The 22,130-nt window shown below is 39.3% G+C and overlaps 2 protein-coding genes across 9 annotated transcripts in view; one reads left to right on the forward strand and one right to left on the reverse strand.

Annotated features, from left to right (window-relative positions):
• The window catches only part of SCLT1 (sodium channel and clathrin linker 1), a 32,292-nt gene extending 16,496 nt beyond the window's left edge, over nucleotides 1-15,796 (forward strand). The window contains exons 14-21 of one of the 3 annotated variants that reach the window (XM_048303258.1): nucleotides 333-404; nucleotides 1,106-1,180; nucleotides 1,652-1,797; nucleotides 2,085-2,277; nucleotides 3,652-3,848; nucleotides 11,933-12,011; nucleotides 13,559-13,654; nucleotides 15,545-15,796. In XM_048303258.1, the coding sequence (XP_048159215.1) occupies nucleotides 333-404; nucleotides 1,106-1,180; nucleotides 1,652-1,797; nucleotides 2,085-2,277; nucleotides 3,652-3,848; nucleotides 11,933-12,011; nucleotides 13,559-13,654; nucleotides 15,545-15,607 (921 nt within the window). In that variant the 3' untranslated portion in view covers nucleotides 15,608-15,796. Of the gene's footprint in view, nucleotides 1-332; nucleotides 405-1,105; nucleotides 1,181-1,651; nucleotides 1,798-2,084; nucleotides 2,278-3,651; nucleotides 3,849-4,124; nucleotides 4,336-7,482; nucleotides 9,388-11,932; nucleotides 12,013-13,558; nucleotides 13,655-15,544 lie in introns of those variants that run through there. The other 2 variants (XR_007203547.1, XR_007203548.1) reach the window with 2 other exon arrangements.
• Nucleotides 15,797-18,143: 2,347 nt separating this feature from the next.
• Nucleotides 18,144-22,130, reverse strand: part of JADE1 (jade family PHD finger 1) — a 43,194-nt gene continuing 39,207 nt past the window's right edge. For all 6 annotated transcript variants that reach the window (XM_048303254.1, XM_048303253.1, XM_048303251.1 and 3 more), the window contains one exon: nucleotides 18,144-21,704. In XM_048303254.1, coding sequence (XP_048159211.1) covers nucleotides 20,803-21,704 — 902 coding nt within the window. In that variant the 3' untranslated portion in view covers nucleotides 18,144-20,802. The remainder of the gene's footprint in view (nucleotides 21,705-22,130) is intronic.

Here is a 22,130-nt window from a genome sequence, read left to right on the forward strand (position 1 = left end):
GACGTGTATCCTAAACAAGAACCAAAACTGTTGATGTCTCTGCAGACACTGGTATGGAGAGGTCTGCACTGTGAAGATACAAATGACACTTGTTGTGGCGTCTTCATTTGTGCTTTTGTGTTTTCTAAACACCCTCAGTTAAAGTAGTATGGATTGATAATAATCATTCTTCTAACGTTTATATCATAAGAGTTTTCAGTTATTGCAGTCCCAGGTATTTTCATGCTTTATATACATGCACCACATATAGACTATATGTGTATATGTGTGTCAAAAAGCAAGATGGAAAAGTAGTTTGTGGGACTAATTTTGTAGTTTTGTTTTGGTCACAGGTAGACACTGCAAAGAAGCAATGTAATGTGCAGGTTTCTCGGCTGACAGAAGAAGTTTCAGCTCTTCAGATGGTATGGAGTTGACTGATAAAAGTATTTTCAGTAGCAAAACATTTGAGACTTCTGGGTTTTGCTGATCAAATACTTTCGCTAGAATTTAGTATTTTAGGTCAACTAAATGTGATGAATGAGTAATTGTGTGGGACATTCCTCTGTTACTGTATAGCGCATTACATGCTGCATGTCTCCAGAGATGGGTTCACAGGCATTTTGACAGTGAGATCTGTGCTCTAGAAAATATTTCCCATGTGATGGCTTTTCTTAAGAATCCCTGTTTTTTTCAGAGATACGCTAAACTCAGCCTTCTGTGCTTATCTGTAGTTGTGTGTAGAAATGAAATATATGAAAGCTGATAAACTATCCTAAGAGAGTCTGTGGATCACAGTCATCATATTTTGAATGAACCAGGAACTTGTAAATAAATACATAAAACATCAATAACTACATAATAAATCATGCAGGTGACCACAAGAATTCAGTGCTTATGCACCTATTTATGCATTAGTTTTTTTTAAAAAAGGTTTCATTTTACATTGTCTTAGTCTGTGTATTGAGTGATCCTATAGAGAAGATAATGAGCAGGTAAATATAATCAAATGCATCCATGGCAGGAGCAAGAACTGCATTTACACTGGGCAGGGTTTGGCTTCAGCACTTCTTGAATTTTTATTTTGATTTATTCAATCTTATTTAAAAATGACTTTTATAAAAAGGAATGTGGAGAAAAACAGAGTCAAATTGAACGAGCCATTAGAGAAAAGAGAGCAGTGGAAGAAGAACTTGAAAAGGTAAGGCAACTGTTTGTATTTTTACATCACATTTAAGATCTCATTTCAGAAGGAAAAAATACATAGATTTTTCCTGTTTTTCACGTGTTTCTCCTTTAACTTTCTTATTTTATTTTTGAGTAGATTTTCTTAATTGTAAATTTTCATGTATTTACTTCAAGGTTGTTTAGTTGTTTGGGGTTTTTTTTTCTTAATCAAGAGAATGTTTTAAAGCTGCAACACCAAACTGAAAAAGAAAGTTCTCTGAAAAGTGTAAACAGCAAAAGAGAGATGTTTAATATAATCCAGAGGAGTGCTGGTACATATTCCAGTTAAGATCAACAGACAGGAAACTAAATAAATGTCTGATTAGATCTTTGGAAACTTTTTATTTCAAGTTGCAGTGACAGTGATAGAAATGCAGTTTTAATTTAAATCATGAGAAAATAGGATGCAATGAGGAGTAAACTTACATATAAGTTTACTCTTCAGGTTTACAGGGAGCACAGAGTGCATGAATCTAACAGTAGACAGCTCGAGCAGCTGCATCAGAAGTATTTACTTGCAGAAGCTGCCAAAGATGACCTTCAGCTGAGTCTGCAGATGATACAAAATAAACTGAAACAACTGGAAATGAAGTAAGTGATGTTACAGATGTTTACAGAAGTAAGAAGAGAAAGCAGTGGAAATTATTTCAGACTTTTCCAATTGTTGAATGTGTGTTAGGGTTTTGTGAAATCTTTTTATTCTGTAGCAGACATAATATCAAGATACCATAATTTTCAAACCCAAGATTGATTTTATCAATTCCATCATGATAAAATTCTTTGCTGATTTGTGCATAGCTCCCGGTCTATATCCTTTGTCCTTTGGTTCAGGAGTTGTTCAATTCTTCAGCTACAGCCAGACTTTCCTTCTCTTTTAGCTCTGAGGAAGAGAAATCTCGTTGCCAGGAAGTTATCTCTAAATTGCAAAGCACTCTGGATTCAGAAAGAGAAAAGAGTGCCTCTGTCAGTGAACAAAGACTAAAACTTCAGCAAGAGAATGAACAATTGCAAAATGAAATGGATGGTTTGAGAAAACTGGCAGTGGAGGCTCAGCAAAGAGCTAAAATAAAGGTATGTTTTATATATTTTTTTTTTTTTTGTAATGTAAGACTAATATTTGCTTAATAAGGCAGCAATTCTAAGAAAAAAGCATTAAATGTTTAAATTAAGATTGAGAGTTTCAATGATGCTTCCTGGTTGCTGCTTAAAAGTAGTTTTATTGTTGCATTGTGTGTCCTCAGAATCCATGGGGTAACTCAATCTCTGCTAATTAAATTGTATTTTAATGTGTATTAAATTCTCTGTGATAAGAAGACCCCAGAAGTTCTTTGCTTAAAATAAGATGAATACATTAAGTAATATTGCAATTCCCGATCTTTATTTATTTTTTGTCTCTAATGTGTTAGAAATCTATGTCTGACTTTCTGCCCAGAGTGTTCCTCTACTTGTGTGTGCACCATGTTGTCAGGGCAGCGTGTAACTAATAAATAATTTAATAGTGGGGCTGTCAAACTTGGGCTCTGTATTTTCTGGACAGAAAAAATTCTTCTCTGTGCTTAATCTTGCAAACAAGATTATTGGCTGAAAGCTGGTTTGTTCTTTTTGAGCATGTTCCATTAAATGCCCCTGAGCAGACTGGCGGTGGGGTAAGGAATCAGTAGTAACATCAGTACCAGGATTCATGGTACCCTTGGCTTCTGGAGGGGGGAACAGCTTGGACCCTTGATGTGCTTTCTGAATATACAAAGCTGGTACTTTCCCCTCTGCAGTGTAAAGATACCAAAAAAGGGATCTAAGAATCTGGAGCAATGAAGACAACCTCAGTAAGCAGTTTTACAAGGTGTGAATGGGGACCATCTCCAATCTGGCTTCCACTTTGCACTACAAGATAAAGGAAGCTGTCAAATTTACCAGGAAATCTTGTCCAACTCCAGAACCCTTTGCTTAAACAAAGGATCAGAATCTTGTAACAGATAGGTAGTGGACATGGAGCACAGAAGGCATATACTAAATCTTTGTCTGTCTCATATTTAATCAGACAGGCTTCCATTATAGTCACAGATAAGATTCACTGCTTGATTTCATTTCCCTCTGATGTACCAAGGATTTCAGATGCAGTTAAGAAACTCCTAACACATTTAGCTAGATGAAAAAGAAAGAACGTGTTTCTGTGGAGAAAACACCAGGGAGAAGAATAAAGATTACTTACAAAAATAAGCATACACAGCTCATTATCCTTTATTGTCAGTTGTACTATTTGCTTAAATTGGCTTTGGGAACATGTATCTCTGAGTATATAATTAGAAGTTTAATTATTGTATGTTACATGCTTTCAACAAATGTTTATAAATTTTACTCAGGCATTGTAAAACAACTGAAAAAAAAAAAGGTGAAGAGTGAGAGATTGAGAGATTTGATTGTACCGGATTTGTGGGGCTTTTTTAGATAAGCACAATGGAGCATGAGCATGCAGTGAAAGAACATGGGTATGAAGCTCGACTCAAGGAGATGGAGGACACCAGTCACAAGTCCACTGCTGAGCTCAGACGTCTCTTAGTAGCTCAGCAAAAAGCAACAAACCGGTGGAAAGAGGAAACAAAAAACCTCACTGAAACTACAGAAGCCAGGATTCGTAATCTGAAGTAAGTGCAGTTTTGTTCCCCTTCTGCAAAGTGTGTTTCAGATATTATTTTGTGTATGGCAGTAGACCTGTGGTGAAAAACCATGAGGAGCAAACCATCCAGAGTCAAAGATGTGCTTGCAGCAAAACCAAGAAGAATGATGTAAACAGAACTCTTGATGCTCTCTGTGAAGTTAGCACTGAAGTAAAAGTTACACTGTTTCATTATCTTGTTGATAATGTGTGAGTTTTTGTAATGACAAAAGGTAAATGGAATATATTACTTTTGACTTTCAAGGTACAGCACACTCAATTTAGAGAATTTTAGCTGTGGATTATGAGAACTTTACCTCTTCAGAAAAGCATCAGTTGTGGAGTGAGTCTCCAGACTTCTAAAATAAACTGGACAAAAACCTCGTAGAATGTACATCTCAATGTTCTCTTCTGAGCACTTGTTGTCATAAATGAAGATAAAAGTGGGTTGTGTGATTGTCCTAAGAAAAAATACGGTATACATTTTACTTTTCTCTTAATTCATCCATATTTCTAGGCTGATACTTGTGCTTACAGTACAGAATATAAGAATATTTTCATTTTCACAAGTTTGCCCTTTGCTTCATTTCATTTCTAGGCTCAGGAAACTTTCAGTTAGCTCAAGCAGACTATTAATTTGACATTAAATTAGCCTGGTGGTTTTACAGAACTGCATAGAAATGTATGTCCTCAAGATCTCTTCCTCTTCAAAATTGGTTGAAAATTGGAGGAGGTTGACGCACTGGTCCACAGTAACTGCTAAACTGCTTGATTTCATAAGTCTCATTTCTTTAAAATTAAAGTGGTTAGAAAGGAATATAACATTGCATTATCTTTCAGTGGGTTTGAGAACAAAAGTTCAGGGTATGCAGCTGTGTTAAACTGATACATTTGAAGCAACCCTTTAATCACTTAAAGTGATGCACTCATGTGGTTCTTTGCTCAGACTGATTTTAGAAGTTGCTTTACTATCATGTTAACATTGAAGCAAAACCTTTCCCTGTTAAAACTGGGAACCTGTGAATTCTAGCTGTCATTTCCTTTGGGGTTGTCTTGGGGTTTTTTCATGTTTTATTATTAATGTAAGGCTTTACATATTCTCAGCTTCAATCATATTTCCAGTATCCCATGCAATTTTGGAATTACAGTTTCTGAAGCATAGCTTGGCATTTCTTGGCTGTCAGAATTCCAGTGGTGTGAGTGGAATTAGAACCCAAACCTCTAAACACAAGCCAGGAAAATCTACCCTGCCACTACTCTTAACCTGGATATCCATCTTTGCAGTGAAGTATGTGCTCATCTTTACTTCCCCTGAGAAACAGTTATAGGGGTTTTTTACCTTATCTGTTCAGATACAGGCTGGCTTTATTTTCCCTTAAAATATATTGTATTTTGCAAAGATTATTATTAAACAGTTCTTTAAAAAAGGAAAAAGTCTCTCTCAGAAGACATCACTATTGAGCATTTTTGTGAGACACTGGGAGCTGTGTTGATTCACTGACAGTTTTAGAGGTGTTAGCTTCACTGTATGTAATTAGCTGGCTCTTACTGATACTTTTTCAGCATCTTTTGTAAATGCAATAACTGGAGAAGAAAATTATTTTGCAATGTTCCATGCTAAGGTAAATTTTAGCTCTTAAACTTGTAGCTTATTTTCTGTAAATCAAAATACAAAACTCACAGCTGAGCATCTAGGTTCATCACTAGATCCTGGATGTGGTTCAGCAAGTTCCGATTAAAAGGGAAAAATTGCAGACTTCCAAAATAATTAAAATTGTCTGTGAAACAGCTGTTTTCCTTTAAAACCTTTACTGTTCAGTGTTAAAATGTTGTTACAGCAGACCAAAAGATTCAGACCTTATTTATCTGCAGCAAAATGCTGACATAGAAAATACAAGGAAGTCTGCTTTGTGAACCTGGATAAAAAATGGGTAGTAAATTTTGAAAATGTCCCTATTTATGTGACTTCAGTAGATATTTTGGTGCAAGTCTAAAAGCTAAGTCAGTTGCTTTATGATATGATTTGGTGTGTTATGCTTTTTCATACTGTATAAGCTAGAAATAGAAGTCTTTATCAGGCATTTGCTCTACCTGGCAAGGAAGCTGGCAATAGAAACAGGAAGGTTGTCATTTAGACTGACATCAGGAATTTCATGTTAAATCTGTGCAGTGATGCTTTGATACCATGGTGGCAAGTAGTATAACTGAACCTTATCAGTAGTATCTGGAAATTTTAAAACCAGCTTATTTTTCACCTTACATGCATTACCAGACACCCAGTGATGTAGTGCAGAATGCAGTTGGTATGAAAATTAGAATTACGCTGTAGTAGTTACTCAACACAAAAGTCCTTGCTTATATTATAAATGAGTAATTATCATATTTATTTTCATCTATCACAATAACATTTTGAGTGCAAGTACAGAGCAACAAATCGCTTCTTACTGTGTTGTGAACTAAAATCAAGTTGCTGATTATTTAAAAAGCAGAATAATTTTGCAGCAAATGCACTTATCAGGGAAATGTCAGTTAGAACACAAAATGACAGACTGATACTGGTAATAGATTCATTTATCTATTATTAATTAAAGGCTCTGTTTGAAAGGTCTCTTGAGGCTAATGAAGGAAATGTTCTCACCAAGCCTCATGCTGGGGTCCAAGGGAAAGGAGGATTCATGTAAATATGTGAGCAAATGCAGAGGTTGTGTTGGTGACATGTAGCAGAATTTCATTTTTTCACAAAAATACAGTTTTTAACTAGAATCATTACTCCTGCAGCATACTAAAGTGTTTTATAGCTGAGTGGCTTTTTAGGAAGTTAGAAACTTCCTGACCAAGTCCTATCCATGTAGATGGGGGAGGCATTTTAGATTGCATTTCACCAGGAGGTTGCTGTTAGTGCAGCTCTCATAAACACTGACTCAGTGTCCCATTTGTTAGTGTAGGTGTTTCCCATTCCTTTGCCTTAAAGTCATGATGGTTTTCCTGTTCTGTCCTCATTGGTTTCCTTTTCCATGTGAGGGTGTCTGAAACACTTCGGCTTCTTTATTAAACTTACCAGCAGCAGCTGCTAACTTCCATTTTCTGTGCTGCTCATTTGTCATGGTCTTAAGTCTGCAGTGGTTTTTTCATGAGGTGTAATCCATATGCACGAAGGAAGCATTAAATAATTGTAAGGAATGAAGCAACATCAGTGAGTGTTAGGGGATTTTTGATCTGAAAAATTAAGAAGTAAAAGTAAGTTTTTCAACCTGTAATTTTAGATCATGTAATGTAAATAACATAAGAATCCAGTAGATCCGTGAAAAACCTGTAGATAGAAGTGTTGATAAGTAAATTGATACTTCCAGGCTTCATTGAAAATTATTCTGTGCTTTTCTAGACCTTTGGCTCTCATTCAAGTTAAACATGTTGCTGATAAAACTGAACTTGGAATTCAGAACCAGTGCTGAAACGGGAGGCAGTGCATTGAATGCTTGTAGACTAAATTGCACCATTTTCTTCATACAAATGTATTACAGTCTTCATTTATGAGAAAAGCCTTCTTCCCTCTAAGCATCTTAGGATGCTGTGTGCATCTTAAGGAGAATTTATTGGTAATAGACCTCATCTTCACCTTGCAGAAGGGCAAGGAGCCAGTTTTGCTTCACTATCCTTGTGCCAGTGAACCCTGAAGGTAACTAAGAAGGTCAGTGCCCCTTGTGACATGGGTCATCATTCTAAATAAAACCTTTGCTCTTGGCAGCATGGCTAACAACTCACTGCTAAGTTTATTCCCTTTATTCCCACAGTGTCTGCTCTGGCAGAGTCAGAAACCAAACTGCTCTGACCTCTGATTGCATCCATTTTAAATGTGCCTTGCATTCTAGTGATAGGTACTGACGTGAACTTAGACAGCAAATGTTTACAATTATAAAATAGCAGTAAAATAGTATAAAATGAGTGATCACTGTTAAAAGTTGTAAAAAAAGTCATCTTTCATATTCTTTATAGGGGTTTAATTGGAAAACAAGTATAGAAATTTTATAAAACTATCAAACTTATTTCAAAATGTAATTTCTTTAATAACACAAAAAGAGCTTTTAAGTCTTAGTGAAAAATTTAAGTATTTTATGTTTATCAGTTTAACTGATACTTGAGTTACTATTTGATTTTTCCCCCTCCTGCTGTATATCTGGAATGTTGTCCAAGTAATCTAAATCACTGAATCAGAATTAGACTTAATGTTGAAAAAGCTATTTGGATCTGCAGTGTCATTCTCCACGAGTGGGTGTAGAATTTGGTAAGAACTAGAATCCATGTTACTATTGTTGCTATCTACAAGGTGTAGAGCTTCCAGTTGTAAAGTTGTAGGCTCTAAGATCACTGTCAGTTTGAATGTCCTGAAAATTTAAGGTCATCTGCCTTTGACAGCCGTGGTAAAAAAATCAGTATCAAGTGCTTCCAGCTTTTTACTTTTCTTGTCTTCATTTGAAAGAATTTACTTTTGAAAGAAATGAGGAAAGCATGCACAAGTTTTTAAAAGCTCTTGCTTTCACTGAAGCGCTGTAATCCAGAAGAATGGTTCCTCTGGCCACATTTGGGGGAAGAGGCTGGCTGAGACTGCTCTTGTTACAGCATCAGTGTAAAGCTCTGTAGTTCTTCAGACTTCAGCTGAGAAGAATAAATGACAGCAGATAGAAAGTGGAATCAGCAACACCAAAGGAACATTCAGGAAATTTGCAAATTGGAAGGAAACAAACTTCAGTAACAACAGAACAGAGGGTAGAATGAGAAGGGGTGAGAGAGACAGTTCTGACAGCAGAATTCAGGCAAAACCAGATTAACTCAATCTGCCAGCATTTGCTGAAAGAAAATGAAGTGACAGACTGTATGCAAGTTTTAAAAGTAGAGGCAGATGATTCATTTGTTCTGTAAAGCCCACTTTTACAGGTTTGTAGATGAATGCATGAATACAAAAGATGGTTGATCCCATCTCATTGGCATATCAGTATTTTTTGTAGATTTTTATATCCTTATCCTGAGAAGGAAGAGTTGGGGTAGAGAATTTTGCAGGTGAGCAGATAAACCCTTTCCAGACTCTGCACCAGTGGCCAACACCAAGAGCTTATTTTTGTTGAACACGATTCTGGCTGGAGCAGGGAACAGAAGAAGATTCACATCGATAAGCAAAGTTTTATATTGAATCAAATGATTGAATCATCACAGAATGCCCTTCAGTGGACTAGGTCTGAACAACAGCAGACAGGGAAAAAGGTAGATACTCTTAACTTGAAAACCTGATAGGAGATTGACAGTTCTCTCAACTTTGCCATGGATATTGCTTTGGCCTGTCAGACACGTAGGTGATTGCTCAGTTTAGGTACAGTTTAGCTTGAATAGGGGTAGAAATAGGTATAGACAGGTCTGTTCTACAAAACAGTGCATGAAACAATGTATAAACATTGGCTTAAATGATAGAGTAAGTTTGCTTCTATGTAACATTGCATTTGAGGAGTTTTAAAAATCTGAAGTCTTTAATTACAGAAGTAATAGAATGCAGTAACAATACACAGTATGAACAAACTAATAAATTAATAATCCTGTTCATCTGCCATTATGGTCTAGTAGCACGATACAGCTTTTTGGGGAAAAAATAAAAAATACTTGTTGTAGCATAAACCCATTTATTTGAAGAACTATACTGGATGGCTTCATTTCCTTAATAGTCACTTGCATTATAATTGTCAGTACTTAACAAAAGGGAATCCTTGCTGTATTGTTTTTATATTTAAAGACTTTGCTTAGCTTAAGCCATCTGATTGCAGCTATTTTGGGTGTCTTTGTTCCAATTTCTGCCTCTGACACATTTCTTTGTCATAGTTAAGAGTCCCTGACTCATCAGTAGGCATGTGTGGGGTTTGGAGTGTTCTCAGTTTTTATCTTTTCTGTGATTGAAAAGAATCTGCCTCTGAGGAGTGACCTTTTCTGGTGGCAGTATATGAAGTGTTGGCCACGACTGCTTTCTCGTTTTCCCTGCATCCTGTACAGTACATGGAATGAATTGTGTGGCATCTTGAGATGGAGAAGTTGCCTCTTTTTCTAAAACATTATTCTTGGCTGCACTTGTGTAATGTTTGGCAGCCATAGCTGCTTATTTTAAGATGTTCATTAAAGAAAAAAATTAACAGGATGAGAGACAGCTGCAGGTACTGGCAGTATACAAAATTCATAATTACTAAGAGTAACTGAAGCATATTATAGTATAATTCAACCAAAAAAACAGCTGGCACATGCTATATTTGTCATGAGAGCTTTGCAGAAAAGTACTTGCTGCAGCTGGTGGATTTATCACCTGTCTGCTGAAATGCTAGAAGCTCACCTTTTGTTTCCTACTCACTTAGCAAAGACAATGTGCAGTGGGGGCTGATTTAATTATCCAGCAGTTGGGGTTATTGCTCTGTTCTAATATTGAGATCTCATGAGGTGTGTTTGGGGGAGGGTTAACACGCAGAATGAATCAACTGTCTGGCTCAACAGCCATCACATTTCCTTATGCTTACAAGGTTAAACTGTTTCCTTTTAAATATGTGTTCAGTGTGATCTCATTATAAAAATAATTTCTTGATTACAGCTGTATATGAGCCCGTAAACTCTGTTTATGGTCTGTGCTGCTAAGCATGCTAATTCCACACCTCAGGACAAGCACAGGAGACAGGCTCTTTTCAGTAACTAAGAATTTTTAGGGCACCTAAAAATTGGTCTCCTGTATTGAAATTGCCTCATTTGACGCTTAATACTAATTACAGAGGACAAATTACAAAAATAGTGCTACATACTAACATATTGTCTTGATCCTGCAATCTTAATCCATCTTTAATTCTTACTTTATATAAAAGTGTTCATATGTGGTAACAGGTGTAATCTGTATGTAATTTTAACTGTTAACATCACTGAAATGCTGCCTATGTACTTTCATTTTTATGAACGTTTAAAGTTGTTGAACTGTTTTTGTGACACCTACCTGGGACCAGTGAAAGGCAGGTTGAGAACAGGTGAGTGGAAACTCCTCACCAGCTATAGGGGTGACCTGATGTTACAGATGCATTGCAACCTTGTATTTCAAGTGCCATAGATCAGTTTTCAAACTTTTATTAAATACTAAGCTTCAAAGTTTATAAAAGTAAATTATTGTTGAGAACTAAGTGTCATCATTAAAAGAGCATTACATTAAGATGTAATGAGGCTGGAGTATCTCCTACATTACCTCCATTCTCTGAAAAAAAATAAAAGCTTTGGCTTCCCTTGCAGCACATGCAGTTTCAGCAGTAGGTAGAGCATTTAAGGTGAGGTGGTGGAGTAGAGACTGCTCAGAGGTTAGAGCAGCTCACTTAGATTTGCATCCTTCCCTGGCTAAAATTACTGGAGTTGTGTCTTTAGTCATCCCTCTTCTTGAGATGACAGGAGACAAGAACAGCTTCCTTTAAGCGCCAGCTCAGAGATGTCTGTCATAACCCAACTGTTTTTTGTCTTCAATACTGTGTAAATTGAAGATCACTAAAACTCATTCAGTATCAAAGTAAAAAGACCACTTTGAAGTAGGGGGTATTTTCCTTTTCCTCGTGAAGTGTCACATTGTTGTCTGTCTCACAGTACAGAATGATTTATTTTTAGGTACTTCAAAGCACCTTTAAAAACGCCCACGTTGAGGTCTGGTTATGGAACACTAATTAGGATGTTAATCTCAATATTGAACTTACTGTGCAAAATGCAGCTTATATTTATTGCATACTAGATAGCATGCTTCCAAAATAAGATTCAATAAACAGGAAGAAAAGCCTGCAAAATGTCAAGTGTTCTTGACAAAGTCTTGCTGATTCCAACAAATACATCTTGTTCCTTTGCCATTACAGTTCTGAATGCACAGCATGAAGAAGTGCTGTGTAGTGCTTTTTGAAATCGGTGTTTTAAGAATAACCCTGTAATTAAAACCCACCATAAGCCTCCACAATTCACTGAACTATCTATGAAATTACGTTCCAATAACTGAAGTACTACTGTTTGCTAATCAGCATCTTTTCTTCTGATTCCCAGAAGTGAGCTGCGTCAACAAAAACTCCGTAGCCAGGAGCTCATTTCCCAGCTGGAACTAGCAAATGAGAAGGTAACTGAGGTAAGATAATGACTGATGTGACAGCTACTTTCAGTTACAACCTGATGTGCGTACACTAAGATGTTATCAGAAACCTGTATAGGTGAGTTATATTGCTGGTTTAGAGAAAATTAAGGATTTTTGATGGGAATAGTCAGTAATAATTGGGAAGCCTCACTGTTTCTTGCTGACTGACATGTTCCAATGGTAGGAACACAAATGAACTTTACCATCAAATTACAAAAGTGAAAGGAGAAATCATCTTTCTAGGTGACTAATCTAGCAATTCTGGACAAATTCAGGAGATGTTTCTGAACTTACTTCTGCCTGTGAATCCATGCAAGCCTCTAAATAGGAACAGGCACTGGGATAATGTGGCGTATACAGAGGCACCAAGTGTGTACTGTGGTACACAGTAGTACATGCTGTGTGTATGCACAATTTACATTCTGTGTCCATCTCTGCATATGGCTAAAAGCATCATCCATTAAAGATTAAGGGCAGAGTTGTTTTGGAATGTGCATTGTTCCATAATTAATGGCCACTTTAGAAAAGGGCTTTCCTGTCAGCCTTATAAATGTGGGATAACATCCAGTTCTAGCCAGGATAAGTCCTTCTGTCTTGTTTTTCTGTAGTGCTGCATTATTTAGTGGAGAAGAATGGGGCTGATGTGAGAACAGATTTCTGTTGATGCCTTAGGTTTTAACTTTCATATTTTTCAAATCCTGTACTGCCTAGATTGTAACTCAAAAGTTTCTTGTAGCCTGTTAACTTCTGCTCTCTCATGCCAGGCAGCCATAACAAAGCCTCTCCAGGCCTGCTCTCCAAGGACATTCACACCGTCCTAGGCCCAAAAATATAAACCAAAAGCCTCTAAAGGGAGGGGCAAGCTTGGGGGAAACTACATCATTAACTGAAGCTTTAACTGGAGAATTAACCCTGATATGCAAATGAACCAAACTTATAAAAGTGTGGAGAACTCATGACCTGTTGTCCATCTTGGGGTCCATCTTGGCAATAGCCTTTGGCTCCCCAGGGTGGACTTCGAAGGCCTTTCAAGTAAATACCTACCTTTATTCCCTTAATCCTGCCTAGTCTCTGTTTCTATGGGGCCTCTTAAAGCATCACTGTGAGTAAAGGCTGGTTAAGAAAGGCTTTTTACAGACCCTTTGAAGGGAACAGAGGAGATCTGTAGCAGTTTTATCATCCCATTTGTACTATCTAATATATTCCTCTTTCTTCTGAGTGTAGCTAAAACATTTACATTGTAAGGTTGTGTGGATTAAATAACCTGAATTAAAATGTCAGCTTTTATGCATCTTGCTTCAAGATGGTGAAATGAGTAAAACTTCCCCTGCAGATTGATTGATTGGAAAAGTCATATGATGTCACATTTGAGCTGGAAATTCTCTATGATGTGTCAGGAGTTTGTCCTCAGGCTTTTACTGTAAGGGGAAAACAGTTCCACTTCTGACGTTCCTCTTGTGTTAAGCTTTTTTTTTGCTAAAGAATGTGCGAATTCAGTAAAAAGAATTTGGCATTGGTGATGAGCGATTCTGTTTCCACAGGATGAGACATTGATCATGGAATATCGGGAATACATTGACAGGCTTCAGAGGCGACTGAGCCAGGCAGAACAGAGAGCAGCCACAGCATCCCAACAGGTACCCAGCTCACAAAAAACATGTTATCCAAGCACGTGGAATATGTAAAAGTACTCACTCTCCATCATTCCTGAGGCAGAGGTGATCATTTATGAGCATTTTTACCAACACAATTTTAGCAAGCTTGGATTTTGGACATGTCACCTTCTGACAGGATGCTTATGTGACAGTGTAGGTTTGTTTGTGAAAACCAGTTTGATACTAATTAAACCTGCACAGTTCAAAATGTGTGAATGAAGGTGCAGAGGCATTTCCAGCTTTAGAAATGGCAAGTTAGCAAAGACAAAAAACCCCTGAAATAACTGCAGCTGCTGTTTGCATGGAGCAGGTCTGTTGGAGAGCACCCACTGCAGTTCCCGTCGGCTGTGTGTAACAGCTGCAGCAACTCCTGCAACAATAAAAATTGTGCAGACAGAGTAGGAAATGCTTGTTTCCTTCCATACCATTGGAGAGGTAAAGGAGAGATAGTGTATCCCTCTCAGTATTTAATTTTCCATACTGTTTAAGCTGTACAACTTGAAGCAAATCCCATGGGAGTTTATACACTGAGTTCATTTTTTTGCCAAGGAAGTTCATTACTCAAGTTGGCCTCCTATTAAGTAAAGATGGTCTTTCTGCCTCCTGCTTTTTTTTTACATTGATTTAGGAAAACCATTTGCAAATTACAGCTTGTTAATGTGGGTGACCCCATGTGAGCTGCAGAGAGGAAATGTTTGGCTGACCTAAAGTGCTCAGTTAGGACAAATAGCATTTTTTTCCCAACAGCAGTGAATAAATGGGCATAGCTGCCAAGCTGTCCTAACATAAGCTGTGGTTCCTGGCTCTAAATGCTCTCTGTCATGACAAAGTCTATTCAGCTGGTGAAGATTTGCTCTGAAAGAGGAATTTTATTTTTTTTAACCTCCTGTTTGTTATATGGATCTGTTTAGCTCTAATGCTTCTGAGATGCTGTCTCCCCTTAAAAACCCAAACATACTCATGTCACGTTTCAAGGGAATAAACTCATGGCCTCAGTGCCCATAGAGGAAGAGGTCTTGCTATTCCTGAAAACACAGGTAATTAGCTGTACCTCACCAGGCTCTCTCTTAAAGATAACAAAGAGATTTGATGTTGTGCAGCCCAAATGCTGCCCAGATCTTATTGCTGGACTTCAGAACTGCCTTGCCCTCGTGGCAGAGGTTACTGCATAGGCCTGGCTGCTCTGTAGTGACTTCAGAGCTGCTGTGCCAAGCCCCTTTTTTTTTTTCTCCACCCCAAAAAAAAGACATACTGGTACTGTCCCTGCTAAAAGTTGGAGAAAAAGATCTTCAAAAGCAGTGCAAGAATGTCCACTCTTACGAATCTGGGTATTTATTCTCTTCTAGGCCTCAGAAGGCTGAACATTCACGTGTGTATTTGATCAGATGCAGAATGATGATTCTCTCTATTCTTAATCTGTAGGCACAGGGCTGCTTTCTGACTTGCGTATTCTCACTACATTATCCACCTTCATTGTAGAATTATATCAAATATAGGCTAGAGCTGGACTAGTAGGGAGCCTGGAAAATTACACTTTTATTTTGGTCACTTCAATGACTGTAAATCTTAGCTTATTCTGAAATAATAGCAATTCAGTACGAAACACAAAAAATGCAGGATAATGTTTGCTCAAGTTTAAAACATCTATTCTGTAGGTGTCTTTTAAAGTGTGTTCCTGGTACCTATCATCTTGTATTCTCTGGGATCTGAAATAAGACAAGAGCAGTAGTCATGTACAGAGTACATTGTAAATTCACACTGCCTGTGCATGTTCCCTCTCCTTCATGACACATTCAGTATGGAAGTTCTGCTGTTACTTTGATCCTACAAAGAATTATTAAGAAGCTATCATCTGCTTGTGTTTCATTACAGCTCAGCCTGATAACTACACAGAATAAAAAAGCTGTTTCCCTGAAGGATCTGGAAAATATTTAAACACGTGTTTTTATCATTCACCATGTTGGGATTCAAGAGGATTGCTGGAGAAACTTCATATTGGAGCACTACAGTCAAATGCACAGCAAGGCTTGTAAAACTTAAATTCTGGTTTATTCCAGTAAGAAAGAGAGTGGATGAAGATCCTGTCTCTGTATGCACAATAAAGAGTGGAAGAAGACTGCAAAATGTTGTCCTTAAAGTCCTTTAATGTAGCAGATGAAAAAATCTGACTCAGTGCTGTGGCACATGCAGGGGTTTTTTGGTCTAAAATCCACCAGCTCCAACTGTGACAGGATTGTGTACAGGGAGTAGGTAACACTTCAGTAGGTACTGAAATTCATCTCGGCTTTGCTCACATGCACCTTAATTCTTCTTCATAGTGCAGGTAACTTGGGAACCACTTGAAGATCCTTTATGAATTATAATTAGACTCATTACATCATGAATGTCAAAGAGTTGCTGTTTTGATGGGCGATGTTTGAGCTGCAAGAAACCTCCATTGCCTTCCAGTTTAAAGAATTCAGTTCAGTTTGGTCTGGTGCCCCTAAGAGTAACAGGTAATAATGAAAATGCTGCTATGGCTACTCAGCTCATTTCTAAACGCTGTAATCTTCCTGCAGCTGTGCTTTTTCTTCCTAATTACTATTTATTTTACTGTGATTTTACAATTCCTTGCTTTTCTGTTGATCTGCACCCTTGGTTTGTACATGTCTGGGAACTTCTATTCTCTTACTTTAATTTGCACAAAGGTGAAGTCATCCAGCTCTTATGCCTTTTGAAATAGTGGGATTGAATTCTACAGATGCCAGGATGTGGGAATCGTCATGTACTTTTTTTTTCTTTGATATTTGAGACATGTCACACCTATCATTCTAAAATTAGAGCCAAACTGCATTTTCTCTTTTAGCATATATTCCAAGCATTTGATAGGTGTTTTAACTGATTTTGAAGTGCTCACATCTTGGCCTGAAGTGACAAAATTGCTTGTCCTTCCTCTTAAATGTGAAGAGTGTAATTCTGGTTTCTAACCTGTCATTCAGCTGATGGGTAGTGCTTGCCCAATGCTTGATGGAAATGTCTTATTTGGATTAATAAACCTGCGTGTCCATGGCAGTGGAGCTTCACCGTATTTGCAGTTTAGAGGACAGAGCTGGGCTGATCCCCTCATGGAAGCAAGACTTTGCCTCCTGAAATCTTGGTTGTTCAGGTAGAGCCTGCAAGATGGATGCACCCTCAGGAACAATTTCTGCTTGCTGTAGGGAAAGCCACTAGTTCCTACAGTGGTTGCTTTTTCTTTTTGATAGATGCCTGTATCTATCTGTGCAATCTCTAAATCTCAATTTTGGTAAAAGATGTTGAAGATTCTCCAAAACAACATGGATATATTTTTCAGAAGCTTCAAGCAGTCTGTTTGGGTGAGATTTTCATCAATCAGCAGTGTGTGTGACACAGAGGCAGGCAAGTACCAGACACCTTGTTTTGATTTGCATAATACGCAGCTGCGATGATGACAGGCCACCTGGAAGATTTTGTGTGAGCTATTAATCCCCTTCACTCCTCAAAGGCAGGCTCTGGCTGTGAAGTGAAACCTGGCTGGAAGGGGCAGGCAGTTCCAAGTATTTGTGTATTTGTTCCTGAAGGGACAGAAGGGCTCCTGCATGCTTCCCTGTTAATTATGGGTATATTCATTTCACCTTGGGGTGCAGCTCCTGTGTGGTGGCTGTTTGCCAGAACAGGAACTGCAGGGATGACACAAGCACCTCATGGTGAAGGAAAGGGGCAGGAGAGCAATTCCAGCAGATGACCAAGGAAAGGAAAAGGTTTCCTTCCTGTCTGTCAATGCAACCATGAACAGGAATGTGGTCACATGGAACTCATCATACACCTATCACCTCCTTTCATTTCCCTGAGGTGGCTAGAGGAGGCTGCTCTGCTCCCATGTCGCTCCCAGATGGGGAGATCTGTTTTTTTCAAGATGGAGTGCTCAGCATGTGCTTTCACAGCCTTGCCTTTTCCTGCTCTGCACCAACTCCATTCTGTATTTCTACATCTGGAGTTCAGAGGAATCCTCATCTCCCAGAAATCCTGCCATAGAAGCAAATCTTCTCCCAGTAATGCTTGACCCCAGCCAGTTCAGAGAGTGAATGAACTTTCAGCCTAATTATCCCGAAGAGCCACGGGTTCAAACCTCATGTTCCTTTTCCAGCAGAACACGTATGGAGATTATGGACTTCGCAAGGACATCCTCTATCTACAGATGCAAATGTTTTGAGGTAAGCAACATCTCTTTGAGGGTCCCAAGGGACAAACCACACAGTGTTCTGCTGATGGGATGGGCACAGCTGTCAGTAACAAGCAGTCCTAAAAAAACCTTACAAATTTACAAAATCTTGCAGCTGCAGTGTGCATTGTGATACCTGTACTAAGCCAAATCAAGTGCTTGTTTTAACCATGAAAGCTGCTCAGATCATTGCAGTGAAGTGTAAGAACCCAAACACAAAGACGGGGAGGTCTAAACCACTGCTGGCAAGGATACTGCAAAAATGTACAGCATTTATTCACATACAGACAAAAGGCACAATTCTACGGAATATTTTAACAAAAAAATACAGCTGTTTCAACTAGGTCTTTAGAAATACTTCAAAAAAGGGAGAAAATAAATACAGGTTGGGCCATGTAATATAAAATAGTCATCTCTACATATACTTTTTATTTCTGTTTCTCTTCATGCACCTTTTTTTTTTAATTAATTTCAGCTGAATGGACACCAAAGCTAGGCACATAGTGAAAAATCTGTACAAGTTTTACAAATGTCATCACAATTGTCTCAAATGTCTGAAATTAAGATTTGCACACAACATGAACCCTTCATTTAGATCTGTGTGAGCTTATAACCTAACAAATGGCATTCCGGGCAACTCTACAGACGTTCAACTAGCCTACAGTCGACAGAACACACCGATCATATCAAAGATCTCTTGGTCAGTCAGCACAAGGAAAGGTAACGCTTAGAAACAGAAATCCAGCAAATCCCAGTAAAACACAGGGGTGGGGTTGTCACTGCAGTACCTACAACACCTCCTGCTGAGCGCTAAGCACGGGGACAAAACTAACCTACAGAGCCGGTCGTACCGCAGCCTTTTTGGTTTGGGTTCAGCTCGACTGGAAACCTCACAAAGCTTTTTACCCTCAGTGCCAGGGGACAAAGCAGCTAAGGCATTCACTCTGCACAACATTAGTGTTCATAATAGTGCAAATTAACAAGGTACCTCTCTCCAAGGGGTGTGAGGTTAAAGGTTTACTCAGAATCCAGATTTAGGGTATTCCATCTATGGCTTGGCAATTCCTGTGTGGTCATGAGCTTCTTTCTTTCTGCAAATATCAGTGCCTGCTTGAGGAAGGCTGCTGGATGTTGAGTAGAACTTACCGGCTTTCACCTTTTGTCTGTCTGCTGTTTATACTTTGAACACATCCCAAGAGTGACTCTGTAACCTCAGTCACCAGTGCCCTGCCTGACTTTTACCTCTATAAGTCATGTAATTACTCTGACTTCTTGGGACCAGCAGAGGGATTTTGAAAGTGTACTATCTTACATAAAATTCCCCTTCCTCAAAAGGTTAAGACTTTTGAGTTTTAAAACAATAGGGATGCATTCTGGTGAAATACATAATTGATAATGTTAACTTGCATAGCAAGATAGGGTGTTAAGCCTTTTTTATTTTCTGATTGAATCCTCTGGAAGACTCAGTCCTATGGCAGAGGAATTCTGTGTTGTCAGTGTTCCCTCCTCAGGAGGCAAGGGTCAGACATTCCAAAGTGAGTGGATGCCATAACAGCAGGCTGGGAGTAGCAAAAGGGAGGAGAAGGAGGTTCTTTATGCCTGTCTCTCTGTTAACACATTGCTGCTAAAGCTTTTTCACCAGTACATACCCGACCTACCTCTATGAAGAATTCCAAAATTTATAGGCTCCTAAGGCTCCACTGCGCTGTGTGCACTCTACTTGGTACAAAACAGTATCCTCACAACCTGTTAATAATTATTGCTCACTGCTTACTAATTATTGCCACTTGCAATTATTAAAAAAGTACACAATCAGAATACGAGTTCCCTCTTCCATCAAATCTAGTCCATAATAGAATGAAATAGTTTTTCTTTGTTTGACTGTAAAGAGCTAATCACAATGTATTGCCTTTGCTTTTTATCCTATTTAAAAATATATATTCATGTCCATTTAAAGCAACCTTTTAGTGTCCTAAGCCTGACTCTCCCAGTACATATCATTAGTGCATCTGTGGTGGCCTTTGGGAAATCCTACTGCCTAGTGCCTTAGAAAACTTCTGTCTGGAATTGTCATCACACTCCCGAAGGCAAGTGCCCGACTAAGGGTGACAGGTTATTCCATGGGGTGCTGGAAGCCCCAGACCTGCCCCTTGCTCAGAACTGAGCCATATGGGAGCATCCTTTGTGTCAGTCCCAATCATTCAAGCCCTGCCCTGTCCTTTCCTCCTTCTCCAGTACAACGTCATGGCTATGCCTGGTCGTCATTTACATGTAAACTCTGGAGCATCCGGAGGGGTTTGAGCTGCCACCTGTGCTCAAACTGAACACAACAGAACACATTTCGCAAAGAGAGGAGAAAGAGCTGCCCCTGCCCAGGGACAGGGAGCATCTGTAATGGGATTTACCAGTGCAGTGCAGTATGGTCTCACAACCATCTTCCATTCAATACACACGAGTTAAATTAAAAGCTTGTGCTTTTCCAGAAGTCAGGGGAAGGGAGTAAAATTTTCAGTGCCTTTTAGCTAGAAGGGATGGATGCAGCCTAATTCCTCCTACCCACCCTAGCCCCTTTTAAAAAGATTTTTGTGAGTTGTGTGCATCCCAACTCCTGTTTTAGTACTGATGTCACTTCTCTGCTTACTCAGGAAAGCTGCAAATATGGGAGATTCAAACTTCTCACAGAAAGGGGGAGGGTGAGGGCATTTGGATGGGGCAGAAAAAAAAAAAACCAAAACAAAACCAAAGAGCTTAAAACTGCTTTAAGTGCATGTAAACATATTTATACAACTCAGAAAAAATGGGTTTTCAATTTGTCAGTCTGTAGCTCTAAGAATGCTCCTCTCTCACACCGATGGGTAAGGTGGAGTTGGCTTGTAGGCAGTGACTCTGCTGACCCTGTCCCTGTGTCCAGTCAGGTCGCCAGGATGCTTCTCCGAATAATGTCCGTCCTCCTGCCGATGGTGCTGTTCGGACTGAGCCTCTGCTGCCTGCACTTCTTTTCAGCCACTTCAGGCTCCGAGTCACTCATTTCGGCATCGGGGACGTACCCATCGTTCTCGCTGTCAGGCTTTAACTTGCTTTTCGTCCGCTCCTTCGCTGGAGCCCTGCCCACGCCCAGGTAGGGGTAGCCGGAGTTCTGGCGGCAGGCCTCCTCCAGGCTCTCTCCCTGCTGCTGCCTCTCCCCCTTCTTTGGAATTCGGAATCCGCCCCAGTTTTTCCCTGGGCTCGTGGGTGTGGTAGGCACTTTAACTACTGTCTGATTAGAGTTTACTTTGACGAGACCCCCGTTGCATTTAGGCACTATATCCCTCCGAGTGCCAGGCGCTGACCTACCACTGGAGTGGTTCATAGCCCTTTTGTTTTCCGATTGCCTCTGAGAGAGTTCTGTGGGTCTCAGCGGTTTGTGGTTGTGTTTAGAAGTCTTTTCCTTCAGTTCTGCCTTCGCCACCTCACACTGAGGGCGATTGTCTCTCCTTTTCCTGTGGTCTGGTATAACGATGCCATTTTTCTGCTGTGCCGATACAATCCGTGTCTCAGCAAAGGTCTTGTCAAAATTTAAAAAGCTGCCTGGAGCTGCACCTCCTTCCCTCGGGCTGGGCTGCCTCAGCAGGGATTTGCTGTCATTCCCAGGCCTGTCTCTTACCCTGTCTCTCTTGTGAGGCTTTTTCAAGGAGCGGGCCAGGGATGTGCCCATCTGCTTCCGGAAGAATGCAGAATGCCACTTCAGATCCTCGATCTTGGGGGCGTTGGGGCCCAGCGAAGGGCTGTTGAACAACACCGTGTTTTCCATGGAGGAGAATGAGGAAGGCACACCTGAAGAGAAGCAAACTAAATTCAAGTCAAGCAATTCCATAGCTGTGTAAATACCAGTTTGCAATGTACCTATTTTAACTCTGCTCCTCATGCCTGATGTGTCCATATCAGAAATGGGTATTTGGCTGCCTGTCCTGCACTTTTAGGTCACATCTCTGGGGATATGTCATGGTTTCACAACATCATGCTGGTGTGATTTTATTTTCCTGTACCTGCACCTAATTACAGGTGTAGCAAATACAAGTCCTAGCACTGCTCTGTCCACTAAGACAGAGACACTCCTCAGAGAGGGAGGCAAAAAGCAACCAGCAAGTGGATCTCACTGATGCCATCTAATATATGGTTTATTAGTTACTCAATAGTTAAAGGGTAATCTGGTCAATTTTGAAGGTATTCATCTTTCTGAGGAATGAAATGAGAACAAAT

The sequence above is a fragment of the Corvus hawaiiensis genome, chromosome 5, assembly GCF_020740725.1.
Source record: "Corvus hawaiiensis isolate bCorHaw1 chromosome 5, bCorHaw1.pri.cur, whole genome shotgun sequence".
In the NCBI taxonomy this organism is placed as follows: domain Eukaryota; kingdom Metazoa; phylum Chordata; class Aves; order Passeriformes; family Corvidae; genus Corvus; species Corvus hawaiiensis.